This window comes from Plecotus auritus (genome assembly GCF_963455305.1).
Source record: "Plecotus auritus genome assembly, chromosome: 3".
Classification (NCBI taxonomy): Eukaryota; Metazoa; Chordata; class Mammalia; order Chiroptera; family Vespertilionidae; genus Plecotus; species Plecotus auritus.
Genome location: NC_137772.1, coordinates 174,817,202 through 174,836,120, shown reverse-complemented (window position 1 = coordinate 174,836,120; position 18,919 = coordinate 174,817,202). Strand labels below are relative to the sequence as shown.

The 18,919-nt window shown below is 44.2% G+C and overlaps 1 protein-coding gene across 1 annotated transcript in view; it reads left to right on the top strand.

Annotated features, from left to right (window-relative positions):
• Positions 1–4,811: 4,811 nt before the first annotated feature.
• Positions 4,812–18,919, top strand: part of ACVR1B (activin A receptor type 1B) — a 33,559-nt gene continuing 19,451 nt past the window's right edge. Inside the window, exon 1 of the mRNA XM_080662063.1 lies at positions 4,812–4,979. Coding sequence (XP_080518189.1) covers positions 4,889–4,979 — 91 coding nt within the window. The 5' untranslated portion in view covers positions 4,812–4,888. The remainder of the gene's footprint in view (positions 4,980–18,919) is intronic.

The window sequence follows — 18,919 nt, the reverse complement described above, 5'->3', positions numbered from 1 at the left end:
GCCTCTTGAATCTATTTCTCTTTCCCATTTCAATTGCTGCTGCCTCGGGTCAGGTCCTCCTCCTATCTTGTCTGGGCTACTGAAATGGCCTCTGGTTTCCTTTCTCAAACCATCTGCACAAAGTTCAAGTTCATTTGGATCAGCAAAGTAGTTTTTCTAAAACATAAATATGATCACTTTCCATCCTTGCTTAGAACCCTTCTAGTGTCCTGGAGAATAGTATACTTCCAAGTGTATATCCATATCTGTCTGTCTTTCCAACACTACCTTTCAGCTCCCGCATCATCCTTCTTCACTCTGCACTCCCTGGGGTGCTGCCATGCTGCTCATAGTTCCCTTAAATGCCAGGCAATTTCATTGCAGTATCTTGCTCATACTGCTCCCTGTGCCAGGAACAATCTCCTGCCTTCCCTTGCCCCATACAAGCCTGTCTATCTAGGAAACATTCTTTTATCTTCCAAGAGTCAGCTATAGCATGGCCTGTTCCTGAAACCCTTCCCACCTCCTCAGCTCGTCCCTACAGAGTTCAATCATCATGCCCTCCTAACTGCCCTCTCTGACCCTTTACAGGTGTATGCTATAACACATTGCTCTTAATCCTCACCCGAGGATATGTTTCTTGGTTTTTAGAGAGAGGAAGAGAAAGAGAAAGAGAGAGAGAGAGAAAGAGAGAGGAGAAACATCAAACATTGATGTGGGAGAAAAACTTTGATTGGTTACCTCTTGTACATGCCCCAACCGGGGACGAACCTACAACCCAGGTATGTGCCCTGGCTGGGAATCGGACCCCCAAACCCCTGGTGTACGGGATGATGTTCTAACCAACTGAGCCACAACAGCCAGGGCAACACTTGGTTGCTTTTTTTTTAATGCATGTTTTATTAGATTGTAAGTTCCATGAGGGCAAGAACTTATCTATGTTTATATGTTGTGCCTTGGACACCATGTGTTTAATAAGTGTTTGTAGAATGGATAACTGAAGATGGGCTATTGCCTTCTTGGGATTAATAATGCTGCTATTTGCGCACCAAGGCAAACTGTGCTGAATTCCCCAAGAGTTGGGGGGGGGGGGGAGGTGGTCTTGATTTGCTGCAAGCAAGAAGGCAGCTGTAGCACCAGGTGGTCTCATCAGTGGAGCCCGGGGAGGAGGACTTTTTCCTGGAAAAGGGAATCCTGGCAGCTCTGGGGAATCTCTGACAAAGGGCCAGAGCAGGGCTGGCGAGGAGTTCATAGACTGTGATATGGGTCCTGCCCTAAAGTTAAAGAGGCTTACTGAAATGGACACTTTGCTGAGGCCTTCAGGGGTGGTAAGAGAGCCAGGCTGCAGCAGGGGGCACAGTCTGTCCCCATGCAGCTCGGGACCTAAAAGGCAGGGTCAATGCATCACCTAGGACAGTGGTTGGCAAACTCATTAGTCAACAGAGAGGCAAACCGCAGCTCGCCGACCACTGACCTGGGAAATCTCTGACTTGAGCAGCTGCCTCAAACTCTCAGGAATAGGGTGTGAAGGACATTACTAACCTCCCTCCCCCACCCCATCGAGCCTAATCTCCCACCTTCAGCTGGCTCTTGAAGATCAGACCCTGAAAAAAGCATGAGATGCTTCAGTGTTGAAGAAGGACAGGACCAGCAGGCTGTGGCGTCGACACTTAATTATACGTGAGCCTGGGCAAGTCACTCACCTTGCTTAGGTCTCAGTTGCCTCGCCCATAAACTGAACACACCCTGACATGCCTCAACCACTTCACAGGATTATAGTAAAGGTCAAAGCATCATTGTAAGAATAGCCATTCTTTTTATATCACTTCCTATGCATCAGAGACTATGCTAGGTGCTATGCCATGTCTTCAGCCATCCTCACAACTCCTCTATGAGGTAGAACTATTTTTTAAAAATATATTTTATTGGTTTTTTACAGAGAGGAAGGGAGAGGGATAGAGAGTTAGAAACATCGATGAGAGAGAAACATTGATCAGCTGCCTCCAGCACACCCCCTATTGGGGATGTGCCCACAACTAAGGTACATGCCCTTGACCAGAATCCAACCTGGGACCCTTCAGTCCGCAGGCTGACGCACTGAGCCAAACCGGTCAGGGCGAGGTAGAACTATTATCAGCCTCATTTTACAGATAAGTGAATTGAGGTTTAGGGAGGTAAATGTCTTGCTAAAGTCCAATGCTAACAAGTGGGCTGGGTGAGGTGGCATTTGATCTGGGGACCCAGTGGTCCGGGTGCCTGGGCTGTATATTCAGGTATGTGGCTGACCTTGCAGTTTAGGAGCAGAGCTACCACAGGGCCCCTCTGGGACTCTTGGTCTTGCGGCCACAGTGGCAGCACTTAGTGAGATGTAGGACAGAACAGTCCCTTCCCCTGGGCCTCAGAGACCTGCCCCAGAGGGCTCAGCATTTCCTTCCCAACCACAGGGGTTGGTCAACATACTGTATTGAATAGTGGCCCCTAAAATTCATATCCAGCCAGAACCTGTGAATATGAACTTACTGGGACGTAGGATATTTGCATATGTAATCAAGTTATAATTACTTGAGCTCCTACTGGATTAGGCTGGACCCTAATTCAGTGACTGGTGTCTTTATAAGAAGAGAGAAATTTGGAAAGAGATACACACACAGAGGGAAGACGACCATATGAAGACGAAGGCAGAGATTGAAGTTATGCTTCCACAAGCAAAGAATTGGGGAAGAACACCAAGGATTCTGGGAACCAGCAGAAACTAGAAGAGACGAGGCATGGTTCTTCCCCAGAGCCTTCAGGGAGAACATGGGCCTGCTGACACCCTGGTTTCAGATTTCCAGCCTCCAGAACTGGGAGAGAATACATTTCTGTTATTTTAAGCTATCCAGTTTGTGGTGTTATAGCAGCCCCAGGAAACTAACACAGTCACCGAGTGCTGGGCCCACCACAGCGGGGAGCCCTAGGGTGTGGGTTCAGCAGAGTTTGGGAGACCAGTTTAATGGACTAGAGAAGGGAGGTGCCTATTGCGGGGGGGGGGGGAGGAGGGGGTAGGGAGGGTGAGGGAGAGCAGTATAAAAATAAGGTGTTTACTCATCTAGCTACACTGACCCATTTGTAGACAGTGCCTCTGCATGACTTTGCACGTGTGCGTGTCGGGGGAATGTGTCTACAGTCTTGTTTTTTTCTGGTGAGGATGGGGCTTCTTCAGGTTGGTGATAACTTACAAAGTGAGGACTTCATTTGAGAAACTCCTCCTTTTACCCTTTGGTCACCGTTTCCAACCCTAGATCCTAGACGATAAAACTGGACTTAGGTTAAAATACTTGCCCAAGTTGTCAGTCGGTAAGAAAAGGAGAATTCAGATCCATAATTCTGGCTTTTTTACAATCTCAAGCTCTTTCTTAAGCCAAAGAAAGTAAACTCTTTTCAGAAAGATAGAGGTGATTTTATCTTTTATAAGCATTTCCCCTGAATTTGAAAGTAACACTTGTTTATTTGTAAAAGGTTTAGAAAATACTGAAATGTTTAAAGAAAAAGTAAAAAATAATTCTGGCAATGACTACTGATAATATCCTCCTGGTCCTTTTCTATGCAGATATATATTATAATAAAATTAGAATAATACTGTAAACAGCTTTGTGTGTTTTTTTAAATCCTCACCCCAGGATATATAAGGGGTCCCCAAAAATATATACATACTTTTATAACTGATAATCAATTTTGAAAATGAACTGTATGTTAATAAACACTGACTTTATAATCACTCAAAGCATGTATCATTTTGGGGGACATCCTGTATTTCCATTGATTTGAGAGAAGGGGTAGAGACAGGAATGGGTTGCCTTCTTAGGGGTCCTGACCCTGACCAGGGATGGAACCTGAAACCTAGGTATGTGCTCTGATTGGAATTGAACCCTCAACCCTTTGGGTGTATGGGACCACACTCTAACCAAATGAGCCACACCACAGGGCACATCTTTGTATTTTGCTTTTTAATTTAATATTATCTCATTTATCATTATCATTTACTTAACATTTTCTCACTTCATGGCTTTTTATAACCATACCTTTTAATTACTAAACAATACTCCATCATATGGATGGGCCATAATTTTTTTGTCTTTTATAATTGCCTAGTTACTAGCCTTTTACAATGATAAACATGCAACAGTTAAAACTTTTCATAAGCATTTATTCTGTATTTATTTCCTGAAGACAGATAGAGGATGGTACAGGGCCAACGGGTATGAGTATTTTAAGGCATTATATACATAATGCCAAATTGTTTACCCAAAAGGTTCTACCTAGGAGTAGAATGTGAGTGCCTCTCAAGCACCCTCGCTGAGATTAAGTACTATCATTAAAGAGCCTTAGAATGTTCTGAAAAGGGGCATCCCATCATTGATCATACAGGTTGCTGGGCGCCCAGAGGATTGCAGACGGTTGCGAAGATCCTGCTGGGACATGAGGCTAGGCAGTGGGATGAAGGGAACCAGAAAACGCAGGGGAACCGCGGGACATTCGATGCGGGGGAGGAGGCTGGTGCTGATAAGATAACTGCACTGGGTGGGGTGCAGAGGAGGGCGGAAGCTGCGCGTTCCCCTCGGCTTCCTCCTAGCCTAGCCGCACTCTTACAAGCTGGTGAGGGGGACCAAGGGGCACACCCCTCCCACACCCCTCCCACCCTTTAACAGGGACACTCCCCTTTAAGGCGGGCGCCCGCGCGCACCCGGCCCCGCCCTTCGGGTGCGCGCGCGGCGGCCGCGGGGCCGGCTCCGCCGGGAGCGCACGTGCCGGCGCCGGGCGGAGGAGCGGGAGGCGGGAGCGGGGCCGCGGGAGGAGGGGAGGCGCCGGGGGCGCGCGCGCGCGCGCTGGGCGCTGCTGGGCTGCGGCGGCGGCGGCGGCGGCGGTTACTATGGCGGAGTCGGCCGGAGCCTCCCCATTCTTCCCCCTCGTCGTCCTCCTGCTCGCCGGCAGCAGCGGGTCCGGGCCCCGGGGAATCCAGGGTGAGTCCGGATGCGGGGGGCGGGGGCCGGGATGGAGAGGGCCGGGCGAGGGCGAGGCCTCGCGCCGCGGCGCCTGGGCTACAGCGCGCCCCTTCCCCACGCGCACAATATGGCCGGGCGGGGGGCGCGGAGGAGTCGGGTGACCCCAGTGTCTTCTCCTGACCCCCTAGGCTCGGCCGTCCAGCCTCGACCGAGCTCACGCCGGGCCCCTGAGGACTCGAGCCCTCTTCCAGGCGGAGCTGGATTCGGGGAGCTCTCGGGGGTTGTGCTCCAAGCACCCCTGTATTTCATAAAGGGAGTGCGGGCTTCTTTCCAAAAATGTGGAGATCATGTTTTTGCCCCTCCGCTTGTCCAGGGGCGGGGGTCTTCATTTCCTCTCTCCAGATGCTCCTGGGGGATGCCTTTTCTCCCGCCAAGATTGTGGGGCTGCGGCGGTAGGGTCTTTGCTTTCCAAGGTATCCAGATGCGGAGAGCCCTTGCGCACCTCAGATGGTAGGGGAAGGGGTCTCTAACCTTTCCTTCCGATCCTGCACTTGGGGCATCTTTTCGCCTCCCTCTCCCCCCTCCCTCATTCCGGGCAAGGGTGTCACATTTCCCCTTCACGCAGCCCCTGGAGTTCAGTGGGGCAATCCCCCCACCTCCAATACACGTGCCCTGTGGGAGCTCTTTGGAGGAAGTGGGATGAACAGGCCCCTCCACCGGTTAGGAGTTTGCCTTTGGAGTCTCTCTAACCCTAGGAAACCAGGTTCCAGAATGGTTAATCTTCATCTAGGTGTGTTTGCTTTCCATCTCGCCTCCCCCACCCCACCCCAGGGGGCCCATTCAGTTGCTCACTTCATGGATGCCTTTCAGGTGAAATCCTAGAACCCGCCTCCAACCCTCAAGATTATTTAAAGATCCCACCACTGGACCCGCTCCCTGGCCCTTGGTCAGTACTTATTTACCTTCCCACACGACCCCTCTTAACTCCCCTTCCCCCCTCACACTCCCCCACCTTCACACACCCCTCACCTTCCAACCCCCACAGCCTTTGGCTCCCCATACCACCCCCACCCTTGCAACTGTAGAGGTGGGTGCCTTTTTTTGGCACCCTTAACTGGGTGTGTTATTTATGAGGCTTTGTGGGGCTGAGAAGAGCAGATGAAACCCTAAAATATTTCATTTAAGAGAGTTGTCTCCGATGTGTTTTGGCTTTGGGGTAGCAGATGAAGGTTATATTTGGCAGTTATATTGAAGTGATTATTGACCCACAGATGGATCTGGGAGAGACGATCAGGATTGTATATGTTCTGATGTACGAAGCCTGCTGCTTTGACTTCTCAGCAGCCCCTAGCCTGTCAGCAGTGGGAGATCAAGTGTGTGTTCTGTGGCTCTCCTCTCCACTACACATAATGATTCTCAGGTGGGTTCAGGCTCCTTTAATACACCAGACCAGTGGTCGGCCACTCTGTTGACTAATGAGTTTGCCGACCACTGCACCAGACAATCAAGAAAGGACCTCATCCCACTTTGGAGTGTCAAAGACAAGTTCATTATCTCCAGCTCTGATGCTTGTTCCCAGTGGGGTAGCCTGTGCAGGTAGCCTGTGCAGTGGGGTCTTTGTTCAGTGGCTAATACTCCTGTTAAGCACCTCCTGTGTTCCTGGGTCTCCATGCGCTGTGCACGGTAATACACGGTAGTTCTCATCAACACAGGGAAGGTGTGTGAACACAGCCTGACATTTAAGATCATGGTTTTCGTGAATAACGTTTTCTGGGCCTTATTGTGGGCCATGTTTTTGGAAAGTGTAACATCAGGTTATTTCTCTACTGGGGTAGTAAATAAGGAGACTTGGCCTTCAGGTTTGTCATCTGATATGTGTATGAATAAATCTTTAAATTCCTTCCATAGGAATTTTTATCCAGTCCCTGCTGTGTGCAAGATTTTTAACAGCCGTTTCCCTGTTAACTTGTAGTGTTTGTGGGCTTGTTGTGAGCTTAATTAAGAATGTTTAATTGATAATCCAACTGTTTCTGAATGGGGCAGAGTTCATTTTATTTTTTTGTAACCTTCCTAAAATGGATGTTTGTTGGGGTGAGATGGGTGGTCAAAATAGGGAATTAGTTTCTTTTTTTGGTAAATTGGAAATTGGGTTGTGTGTCCAGCAAACATTCTCGAAGGCCTTTAAACTTCTTGGCCAGACACTACAGTTTTTTCCGGGACACAGCTAGTTGCCAATAGTGCATGCTACAGAGACCACTGTTGCAAAAGGCTTAAAGTAAAACGTCAGTTCTGGGAAAATAGAGGCTGATGATAACAAGAAGTTGATTGCTTTCCTCCCCTGCACTTCCTCTGTGCGCTTCCCTAGGTGGCCCGGAGGAGCCGCAGAGCCCCAGCCCTGCTGCCTGCTGCTCGGGCATGACATGAGGACAGCAAGGGATAGGTGTTTCTTTTAATTAGTGAATTAACTTGAACTTATTGAAAGGCCAGTGATAAGGCGAATGGCTTCCAGGTCATAAACAGCAGCCATTTGATAGGTGTACCATGTTTTAAGGCCTCTCTTTGGAATTTTCACATTAGTATTTAAAAATGAAAAATGGCATTGGTTAGTAACAGAAGACACTCATTTCTTAAGACAAAAGCAATAATGGCAACATTTGAGCTTCTGATAGGAACATTTTGAATTTCTTTGAACAGACTGAAAATCTCATTTCAGGCCCAGTCTTGTAACTATTCGGTGGACATGGTTGTGAAGTACAGCTGAAAGTGAACTCTTGTAGAGAGGAAGGGAATCTCTGATTAGTTTTGTTAAAAGCTCCTGGAACAGATGTGATTGAAACACAGTAAAATGGCTACTCTGGTTAAAGGTTAGAGCCAGAGGGAGGGAGGAAGCTGGTTTTCAGCCCCACAACGTCGTTCCCTTACAGATTGTCCTTGAATAAGTTACTTAACCTGACTGTGCCTGCCTCAGTTCTCCCTCTGTAAAGTAAGGAAACAATCTGTGTCACTCTTATTGGGACATTTGTGGTACTGACTTACTGATAGCCAGTTGGCTGGGAGGTATTTTTAGACACAGTTTCTGACTTCAGTGAACAAGCAAAGTTGCGTTACTTTCTATCTTATGGGGCAGAATAACATACTGTCGGGATTGATAGAAGCGCCACCTCGTCACAGTGTGGTTAATTTCTTCTTATTTGTGCATTTTTGTAGATGAGTCAGATTTCCTCAGTTAATTTCTGTCTTTTGACAGGCTCTTCCATCGTAGACCCGGCAGCATACCTGTGCTAATCAAAAACAGTCTGGAGGGAGTGACCTGCTTTAGGCTTTATTGGTTTGGCAACGTTTTAATTCTTACGCAACTCTGGGTATGTTTATGGCACTATGTAAATGTTACATAAGAACATGGAGGCTGCGAGGTGGCCGGAATGGTGCCTGTGAACACAGGAAGGTTAGGCTTCATCCTAAAGGACCTTGGGAACCTGCAATCAGTGCAGGGAGAAGCGGCACTTCATTTCCCTCTGGAAGCCTTTTTGGTTGATTGTGTCTTTCAGGTGGACTGCTGTGTTATAAATAGGTTTACTCTCCACTGGTGAGCTAATTGTAACCTTGCTACCAAAATATGAATCAGAAGGCGAGGAGAGGAGACGTGCTGCTGCTTTCAGCAGGTCCTGTGGAAGCCGCTTGTTGCATTTTGGAACATGAGTTGAATTGCGTTGCAGTCTGTTCTCATAATAACTCAGGGGTACAGGGTGTTGAGGTGGAATGGAATTGTCAGTTCATGGTGCTGTAGGGCTTTCTTTTTGAAGGTTAAATTAGAATACTGAAGTGGCTCTTTTGTTTTAATTTTGAAATCTTTATTGTTTACTGTTCAGTTTTTGCTCAGAACAGCAGTGAACATTAATTCTGGAATCCCGCCTCTTTGTCTTGAATTCTTGTGTTGTTTGTCTGGTATAGTAGGGGTTGATGTAAGGGGGTCTTATCTCATTTTCCTCTCTGTATTTATACAATGAAAATCCTAGAGTCCTCTTTCTCACCAACCCTGCTGCTGCTGGAAGTGCTGCAGGCACCGGAGCCCATCAGTTCCGCCTAGACTGGGGTTGCTGAAACCTTTTAAGGAATCAGCTGCTCAGCTGCTCAGACCTGACAGTCCCCCACAGTCTAACTTGCATGCTCTCACTCTGCAGGCACTGCTTCCTGGCCAGGTTCAAATACGTGCTCATGGTTTTTGCTCACCTCAGTTTCTCCCTCACACATGGTTTAACCTGAGCTTGGGCTCCAGAGGCACCATCTCGGCCCTGGTGTGTTCTCCCTGCCTCTGGCTTCTCTGTCATGGATAAAGGTAGCAGCAGGGGAAACTGCTATTGCACAGTGTACTCGTATCTTTCTGCCCTTACTCTGTAGAGTTGCCAGAATTTAGTTGTGAAGTTTCCATCCCAGGTAATCTCACCTGCTGTCTGGGTTTCAGACGGTGCTACTTCTGGCAGCTTGGGGGTTCTTTTCTCTCTCTCTCTCTCTCTCTCTCTCTCTCTCTCTCTCTCTCTCCATGTAGTCTTTTTTTTTCTCTCTCTCTCTCTCTTCACTTAGTCTTAAGCCTGCATTTGTCTTGCTAAATATATTAAATTTAACATGATAAAAGTAACTACTTCTCCCTTTACAGTATCAATCAACCCTAATATTTACACAATTACATACAGGAGAATTCTTTATTCATTCAGATGGGTATGTGCCTGGAATGGTTCTTGGCATGAGGAAATAACAGTGAACAAGATGGACAGAGATCCATAAATCCCTGATTGTCATGGAATTTACAACTGCAGTGGCTTAGACTGAAAATAAAGAAGTAAACACAGTGATCAGTTGTGAGTGCTGTGAAGACAATAAACCAGGATGCTGTGTTAGAGGGTGCTGGGAGCTGCCCTTTCACATCCACCTCAACTCTGTAAAATGGGGTGTTGCACTCATCTCGTTATTTGTGATCGTTATGTTCTATAAAGTCAACTAGAACGCTGAATTATCAAATACGGAACCAGTGCTCCCAGGGGAAACAGAGGGTTAGGTTCCTGTGAGCCGCTGGTCACAGCATTACATCAACCAATCAGTGCATCACCTTGTCTGCGTATTTCTATTTAAGACACCTTGTTTAACATACATTGTTGATTATTAAACATGGAACTCAAGGCCAATAGCACTATAACATATGCCTGAACAAAGCTTTTCTAACATACGTATTTTCTCTGTAAGGCACATCATGTTCTTAGCATTTCAGCACTACTCTTGAAGGCCATTTTAAACTGAAATCACCAACAAAACCACAGAAAGGCAAAAAGCACTGCACTAAATAGACCATGAAAAGGACGCATACTTGCAGTGTAAGAGCTGAAACAGGCAGAGCGCTGCCTGTCCACCTCAGCTGGGACATGTGCGTTGGGTGTTCAGACTTCCGGGCACATGTTCAGATTTTTCACCCCTCAGTGCATGTCCACAAATGACCGTGAGAGCATCGAGAGTACCGATTTGGGGGTTACAAGTAAATTTTAGCAATTAGGCTGATTCACAAATACAGAATCTATGATTGATAAGGATCAACTGTATTTTGTTAAAGCTGTTGAAATAATTGTGGGTGAGAGAAAATCATACAGACATTCAAGGACTCCATCTAAATGGTTTCATTGAACCAGGATTTTAATATATATAGTTAGAAGTCCCATTTTCAGCCTGTAAATAAATTAAACACACACACACACGCGCACACACACACACACACACACACATACACACACACACATAGAGAGAGGGAGAGAGAGAGAGAACTGTGGTATCTAAAGATTCTTTTAACATGTTTATTGAGCACCTACCATATTCCAAACACTATTGTTTACAGTAAACAAAAAGACAAAAATGCCTTTCTTCATGAAGCTTACCTTCCTGGCAGGTGAGATAGTCAATAAAGAAATAAAATATTTCTACAGCCCACCCTTTACCTCCCACCCCCCAAGACTCCCAGCCTTTGGTATACACACACCTCTTCCAGTTATTCAGTCAAACATGAATGTAGGTACTTCTGTGAAGGGAGTTTGTAGATGTAATTAAGGTCCCAAATAAGTTGATCTTCATATAGGGAGACTGTTATGGTAGACAGAACCTAATCAAGCTAGCTAGCCCTTTGAAAGCAGAGAATTTTCTCAGCTGATTGCAAAAGAGGAAGGCAGGGATACTCCAGCTGGCTTGAAAGAAAATAAACATCTGTATATGAACCGCCCACGGGGCCACGGGGGCCAGGAACTGCAGGCTGACTATAGGAGCTGAGAGTGGTCCCTGGCTGTCAGCATCGGGGGAAATGGGGATCTCAGCCCTTGTGCACAAGGTACTGGGGTTTGCCAACAACCAATGAACTTGAAAGATACTTGAGACCTGGTACTTGGCCATCCCATGGCTGGACCTTGCATGTGAAAAGCACTTTGACCATGTGGCTTTCATCTACTGCCTGTTGCCTTTTCCTAGCTATTTGATTGGCTCTGCCTCCAATCTCCCAGTTTTCCTCCATCCCAGTGCTGAATTTAACTTGGGAAAATACACCTCTGCATCTGATGGTTTGGAGGAGAGAGGAAATTTTGGGTGCTTTGGCTATAGTGTTTTTAGGTGATTGTGATGTGTATACACACACACACACACACACACACATACACACACACAGAGGGTGGGGCAAAAGTAGGTTTACAATTGTGAGTACGTGGAACACAGTTTATTCTCGTATTATTAATTATTAATAATCATTAATTATTGTATTTATTTTTAAGTAAGTATTTGTGGTGAACCCACCTTGCCCCAAATCTTCATTTGTTATCTTGGTATATGTTTGTGTATTACATTTTACAATTGTAGGTAAGATTGAATCAGATTCTATCAGTGTTTGTTTCTAATATCCAGACCAAGCTGAATGAGAGGGACACTGAGGAGTCTGTCTTTGCCCTTTAGAAGTTTATACACAGATTGACTTTTTGTCTGCTTGTTGGAACAACCACAGAATTACGAAGAGTTCATACCCTTATTGACTGGATGACAGTAGTAATAAAAGCTTCTGATTGACTGAATGTTTACTGCATACTCAAGTGTTGAGCGGAGGCACTCTTGTCCCCATTTTACCTAGGAAACAACTGGGGCTTACAGAGGTTAGGCCATGGGCCGAGCGAGGTCCGTCTGACTCCAAAGCATGTGCCCTAAATACTGTACTGTACACTACGATGCCTACTCAAGTAATTTTCTAACCAGGCTCTGCCTCCAATCTCCCAGTTTTCCTCCATCCCAGTGCTGAATTTAACTTGGGAAAATACACCTTCTGCATCTGATGGTTCTACCGTTTTTATGTGGCCTCCAGGATCAATGCCAGACCCCTTATTGCCTGGCATCACAATCCGTCCAGTCTGGCCTCGTCTCTCTTACTGCCCCATCTGTGGCTGGAACCTTGATATTGTTGCATCTGCCCATTCACTGTGGACCTAACATGCCTTGTGCTTTTCTTGGCCTTGGCCTTCTTTTAGCCAAATCCAGCATCCTGCAATGTGGACCTTCTCTGTCCTCTCTTTCCCCGGTCAGTGATCCCATCCTCTCTGCTTTTCTCTTTGGTCCTTATTGGTAGTACGGAGGTTTTTAGTTGTCTGCTCCTCCCATTCTCCCACCCTCTAGCCCCCCAAAATTGATGCTAGAAACTGGCTTATTCTTCTTTACATGGCTTTGTCCTGTCACAGAGCCTTGCATACTTTAAGTACATAATAAATTTGCTTATTTCTGTCCTCTCAGCAAAATCCTAGGTAAATAATTCCAATTCTGACCTATAATTTTATCATCTCCTGTATATGCAGTTTTTATCCCAGTTACTCAAAAATATTACAGAAATTTTGTGAGTTACTTGGAATGTCATAATCTCTCTTCCTACCTCACCTCTTTCATCTTCATTTATTCTACCACCTATTTTATTCCAGCCAAATTAACTTGATTTCAACCTCATTAGTTTTATTCTCAGGCCTGGCTGAATTTTTTTCTTCTCTTTCATTGTCCCAGATGCCTGAAACAACCATTTCTATCCTTTTTCTACTCATGTACACCATCTCCTTTCCACTCATCCATTGTATCGTAAATAGATCAGGAAACAAATACAAAATATCACCATAAATATCCTCCCTGCCCTAATGAGCCACAAATATGTCTACTTATATACAACAAAGAAAGAAAACAATGTTTTGCATGTTCATTGTAAACTGTTAGTAAAGGAGAGTTACCAAGTTACTAGTAGATAGTTTAAATATGGTGGCTGAGTCTGGAACATTGGACGTGCTCCATCATAATGATGCCACTCACTCTGGTTTTACCTTGACATTCTCCCAAACAGCAGGTGGGCCCTTGCTGGATGTTCAGGTATTTACAGTAGGCCATAAATTAAGTTGCATTGACAGGTCTATTTAGCATAAACATCAAACATCTCTTTTGAGAACAAAGCTTTCATTCTCTAGACCTGAGGCTTAGGGGTGAACTTGTTTAAACAGCTCTCCAAGTAGAATGTCAGAAAGGCAGTTTGTAGAATAGATATAGTGTGAAGCTGGCTTTTCAAACACCTTTCTCTCATGCAAACTCCATTCCGAGACCTTTTCCCAGAATGGAATTAAATACCAAGTTTATCAAGTGTTTTATTGCTAAATCTGTGTGTGTGGTTTTTTCCCCTCCTCATACAAATAGCTTCCTTTATGAAGTCAGTTACATTTTTTTTCACAAGTGCTTTTACCAGTACATTGTGTGTGTGTGTGTGTGTGTGTGTGTGTGTGTGTTTAGGTACCACCACTACACATGAAATTTGACTTTATTATGGCTCTTGGGAACTTGAGAGGTTTTGTTTTACAATCACCTTGTGAAAGGTGAAGGTGTAACTTGGGTCTTTTTTACCAATAACATCTGATCACTTTACTGCAAGATTTTTCTACTTTGGTTAGTTAGAGCTTTGGCTGCCGGTACAATGGCAGTCCCCATTATTCCCCCCTACACTTCCCCTTTTCAGGAAAACCTACCTTTGTTTTGTGACAGTTTACTGCCAGACACCACCTTCTTTAGAATAAATAACATTAAAAAATTTTTTTATTGATTTTACAGAGAGGAAGGGAAGGGGGATGGGGAGAGAGAGAGAGATAGAAACATCAATGAGTTGCCTCCCGCATGCTACCCCACACACCCAGACCAGGGATTGAATCTGCAACATGGGTATGTGTCCTGACTGGGAATCAAACGTGCCACCTTTGGTGTATGGAATGATGTTCCATTCAACTGAGCCACACCAGCCAGGTGATACCTCCATTTAAAAATATATATATATATATATATATATATATATATATATATATATATGTGTGTGTGTGTGTGTGTGTGTGTATATATATATATATATATATATATATATATATATATATATATATATCTTATTGATTTCAGAGAAGAAGGGAGAGGGGGAGAGAGAGAGAAACATCCATGATGAGAGAGAATCACTGATCAGCTGCCTCCTGCATGCTCCCTACTGGGGATCAAGCCCAAAACCTGGGCATGTGCCCTGACCAGGAATTGAACTGTGACCTCCTGGTTCATAGGTTGACACTTAACCATTGAGCCACGCTAGCCGGGCAACACCTCCATTTTTAAATTAAGGATTTTCATAAACACATTGGCTGTTGTCTAGATCAATAATTACTATAGCCCTAGCCAGTTTGGCTCAGTAGATAGAGCGTCGGCCTGTGGACTGAAGGGTCCCCGGTTGTCAAAGGGGTGGGGGTGGGGGATTAATTTGCTTTCTGGATATTTAATATAAATGGGATCATACAATGTGCTACTTTCACTTAACATAATGGTTTTTAAAAGTTTATCCATATTGTAGTATATGTCAGTAACTTATTTTTGTAGCTGAATAATACTCCATTGTATGAATATACCATATTTTGTTCACCCATTCATTATTTGATGGGTATTTGGGTTGTTTCTACCTTTTGATTATTGTGAATAGTGCTGTTACGAACATTTGTATACAAATTTTTGTGTGAACACTTGTTTTTAATCTTCTGAATATACTATATCTAGGAGTAGAATTACTGGGTTATATGGTAATTCAATGTTTAACTTAACGAGGAACCATCGAACTGTTTTCCACAGCAATGTTTGAGGGTTCAGTTTCTCTCACCAATACTTGCTGTTTTCCTTTTTCATTTCCTTTTGGCCTTCCTAGTAAGTATGAAGTGATATCTAATTGTGGTTTTTATTTGCATTTGAATTTGAAATTCACTTGCATTTGAGATCTTATTGAACATTTTTCGTGAGCTTGTTGACCATTTGTATATTTTCTTTGAAGAAATGTCTGTTCAGGTCCTTTGCCCATTTCTTTAAAAATTGTTTTTTTTGTTATTGAGTTGTAAGAGTTCTTTACATATTCTATATACTAGATCATTATTAGTTATGTGATTTCTTTTCACCCTCTTAATATTTGTTCTTCTTTGGTGCACAGAAGTTTTTAATTTTTATGAAGGCCAATTATCTATTTTTGTTTTGTTGCTTGTGCTCTCGGTGTGATATCTAAGAGACCATAACCAAATACAAAATCAAGAAGATTTGCCCCTGTTTTCTTTTTTAAGTTGTAGAATATAAGTTTCACTCTTATATGTAGATTTTTTTATTCATTTTGAGTTAGTTTTTGTCTATGGTGGAAGGTAAGGGTTCTATTTTTCTTTCTTTTTTGCATGTGGCTATCCAGTTGTCCAGCACCATTTGTTGAAGACTAGTCTTCCCCCCTGAAGGTTCTAGACATTCCTCTCAAAAATCCGTTGATCTTAGATATGTAGGTTTGTTTCTCACAAGTGTTTCATTGATTTACATGCCCATACTTATGCCTGGAGTAAGTTTTGAAATCAGGAAGTGTGAGTCCTCCTTTATTTTTTAGTTTTTCAAGATCACTTTGGCCATTCAGTATCACAGAGTTGTGTAGAGTTGTGGTCTTTGTTCGATCCTAAGGAAGATGTAGGGGGTTTGGATAAGAGTAAGGGCAGCACAGGCTGATTTGGGCACCAAATATTGGATACGCTAGATACAGTGGTCGGCAAACTGCGGCTCGCGAGCCACATGTGGCTCTTTGGCCCCTTGAGTGTGGCTCTTCTACAAAATACCATGGCCTGGGCGAGTCTATTTTGAAGAAGTGGCGTTAGAAGAAGTTTACGTTTTAAAAATTTGTCTCTCAAAAGAAATTTCAATCATTGTACTATTGATATTTGGCTCTGCTGACTAATGAGTTTGCCGACCACTGCGCTAGAAGTAGGAGGCTGCCTGGTGAAGTTTGAAGTGGCAAGTTTGGTGTGCTTATTAAACAGGACAGTACTCCACACAAGAACTAATTTGATGAAACTTATCTCCAAGAAGCACTTAACATAAGCTACAAATCATAAACACTATAGCTTTAAAACATTTTAGAACATTCACAAACCTTTATCTCCCAGGACAGACGTGCCTGTTTTGCGGTGTGCCTCTTACCTTTTGAGGTTTGTGCCACCACCTACGCTCTCCTACACTTTGTCCCTTGGTGATGTGGTCTGGGACCTAATACTGGGTGAGTGGCATGAGTCTAGCCCTGTATGGTGGTTCTTAGGAACTCCCAGTGAACCACAGCCTCACCGAGTGTCTTCCCAGTGTCCGCCAGTGGGTAATAGAGGGTACCGAACCAGTGTCCTGCCTGTGGTGAGTTTGTCTTGCTGGGACCTGGCTGTATTGGTGCCTCCACAGCATGCAGCTAGACCGAATCTGCCCAGGCTGGGGCTTGTCAGCCTTCCTCAAAACACAGCCTCTCTCACGAATCAAATTTGCATTTATTTCTTACCACAAACCACCTTGTAATCATACTTTGGAACCATGTTCAAATCCTGCCAAAGCGGTTTTGCCTTTTTAGTTCAGGTTTGACTAGCTTGTTAACAACAAAAATTCCGTGCTAGTGGGAATTTTGTTCCGACCCCTTTTAACTTGTTTGTGTGTAGAATGATTTTGTTACTCCTCTGTGATTGGTTTTCCTAACTGTGTTATTTCAACTATGTAACTGTTAGATAGGTGTTGTTTATATTCACGTGTATAGACTGATTTAACTTGATGAGACAATATGAAACATTATAAAGGCTGTTATCATTAATCCAGATTTAGCTTTTCAAAGACATTGAAATTAGGTTTGTGATTTATAGCAGATTTATAGTAAATTCAGATGTTTGTGTAATTTTATTATCACTTACTTTGTTTTGGTGAAAAATGAATATTTACAGAAGACTAGCCATAATGTCTGTCTTTAAAGTTCAGGATAAGGTATATAAAATTTAAAGCAGAACTTCCCAGTGTTGGATCAGTGAGGCAAACAATGTGGAATTTAGAAATAAACTGGATTCGCATTTCAGCTGGAGGGTTTTAGAGGTCATCTAGTTCAGTCTCTTCTTTCTGGTTAATCATGAGGAAAATGAGGTTCAGAGAGGTTAAATGACTTGCCCAATGCCACGCGACTCAGTTACTGGCAGAGCTGAGGCTCAAACAGCACTTTGTGCTGTGGTCTTGCTTTAACTTGCTACTCCCTAATTAATGGATAAAGAGACAAATGTTAAGTGTCTTTGAGTTTTACAATGAGAGTTAGGATTAAAATTTATTGAGCATCTATTTGTTAAGCACTTTTTAATTTCATTTAATTCTTACCTAGTCCTGTGACCTAATTATTAACAGTTCCACTTTACAGATTAGGAAACCAGGGTGCATGAAGGTTCCTAACTTGCTCAAGGTCATGTGATTAATATTAGAGCTGGTATTTGAGCCAGGTCTTTCTGACCCGTTTCCTGCTGTGATACCCTGCCGTGGCTCCAGTGATAGTAACGGAAACCTTTTCAGGGGTGCGGGCAGTAGTGATGGTTACGTTAAAAATAGATCTTTTTCAGACTTGTCACTCATTGTAAAACACATAGACGTACACAGATCGGTGCAGAGAGGATCTTTCTCAGAGTACCCACAGCACTTAACGGCTGATCTTTATACCATTTCTGTAAGATAAATGGTATTTTTTGGTTGGGCAGCCAAGGCCCAGATAGATTCAGGGACTTGCTCAATTCCTTATCGCAAACCCACAAGGCCCTGCTCCCAGTTCCGGTCTTCGTCCAGTCTAGCATAGATTTCACCACTTTTGTTCTTTCCTGTCTTACACCAAGATTGTTTAAGTACTTCCCAAAAATAATGAGCCACGTGTGGGTGTGTTCCTTCTCCAGGATGAGTCACTGTGAAAGGGGCCGTGAACCAATGAAAGGAGGATAAGTATCTGGAATCAGAGACTCCTGGCTCCCAATTGACGACTCTGAAGTGAGCTTTTTTCAAAAGGCGGCTTCGGGTCTGGCCTGTGTGTCCCACTGTGCTCAGAATAGCCCTCTTGGAGTTGTTCGCTTTCCCTTCTCGCTTCCCAAAATAGACCCAATGCTGTTCTCTTTGCTGGATGGCCTGGCGCATGTATTGAGAGGTGTTCACTCCATGGGGAACCCCTTTTGTGCTTGAATGTCCCCACTGACACAAAGGAGTGGCTATTGGCTTCCCTGAAGTAACAGGACTGCAGCTTGAGTAAAAGAGATTTGAATTGAGTATTCGGAAGGTCACAGAAGTAAATTTGTTAACAAGAGGAATAAAAGAGGGAGCAAATAAAGGTATTTGGGAGGAAAAATGGAGAAGGTTCTTTTAGTCTTTCTTGTGTCTAAAAGGGTTGGGATTGAAGTTTAGGAGGCGTTTACTTTTAAAATTCCTTCTGGATTTGGAATGTAGCCTGAAGAGTACCTGCTTTAAACTTCCTGCCTTTAAACATGTAGCCCTGCCCAAACCCTTCGGCAGGTAGCTACATGTTTGGGAATTCCTCCCAGAAGAAAGGCTCTGATCAAATGCTGTGA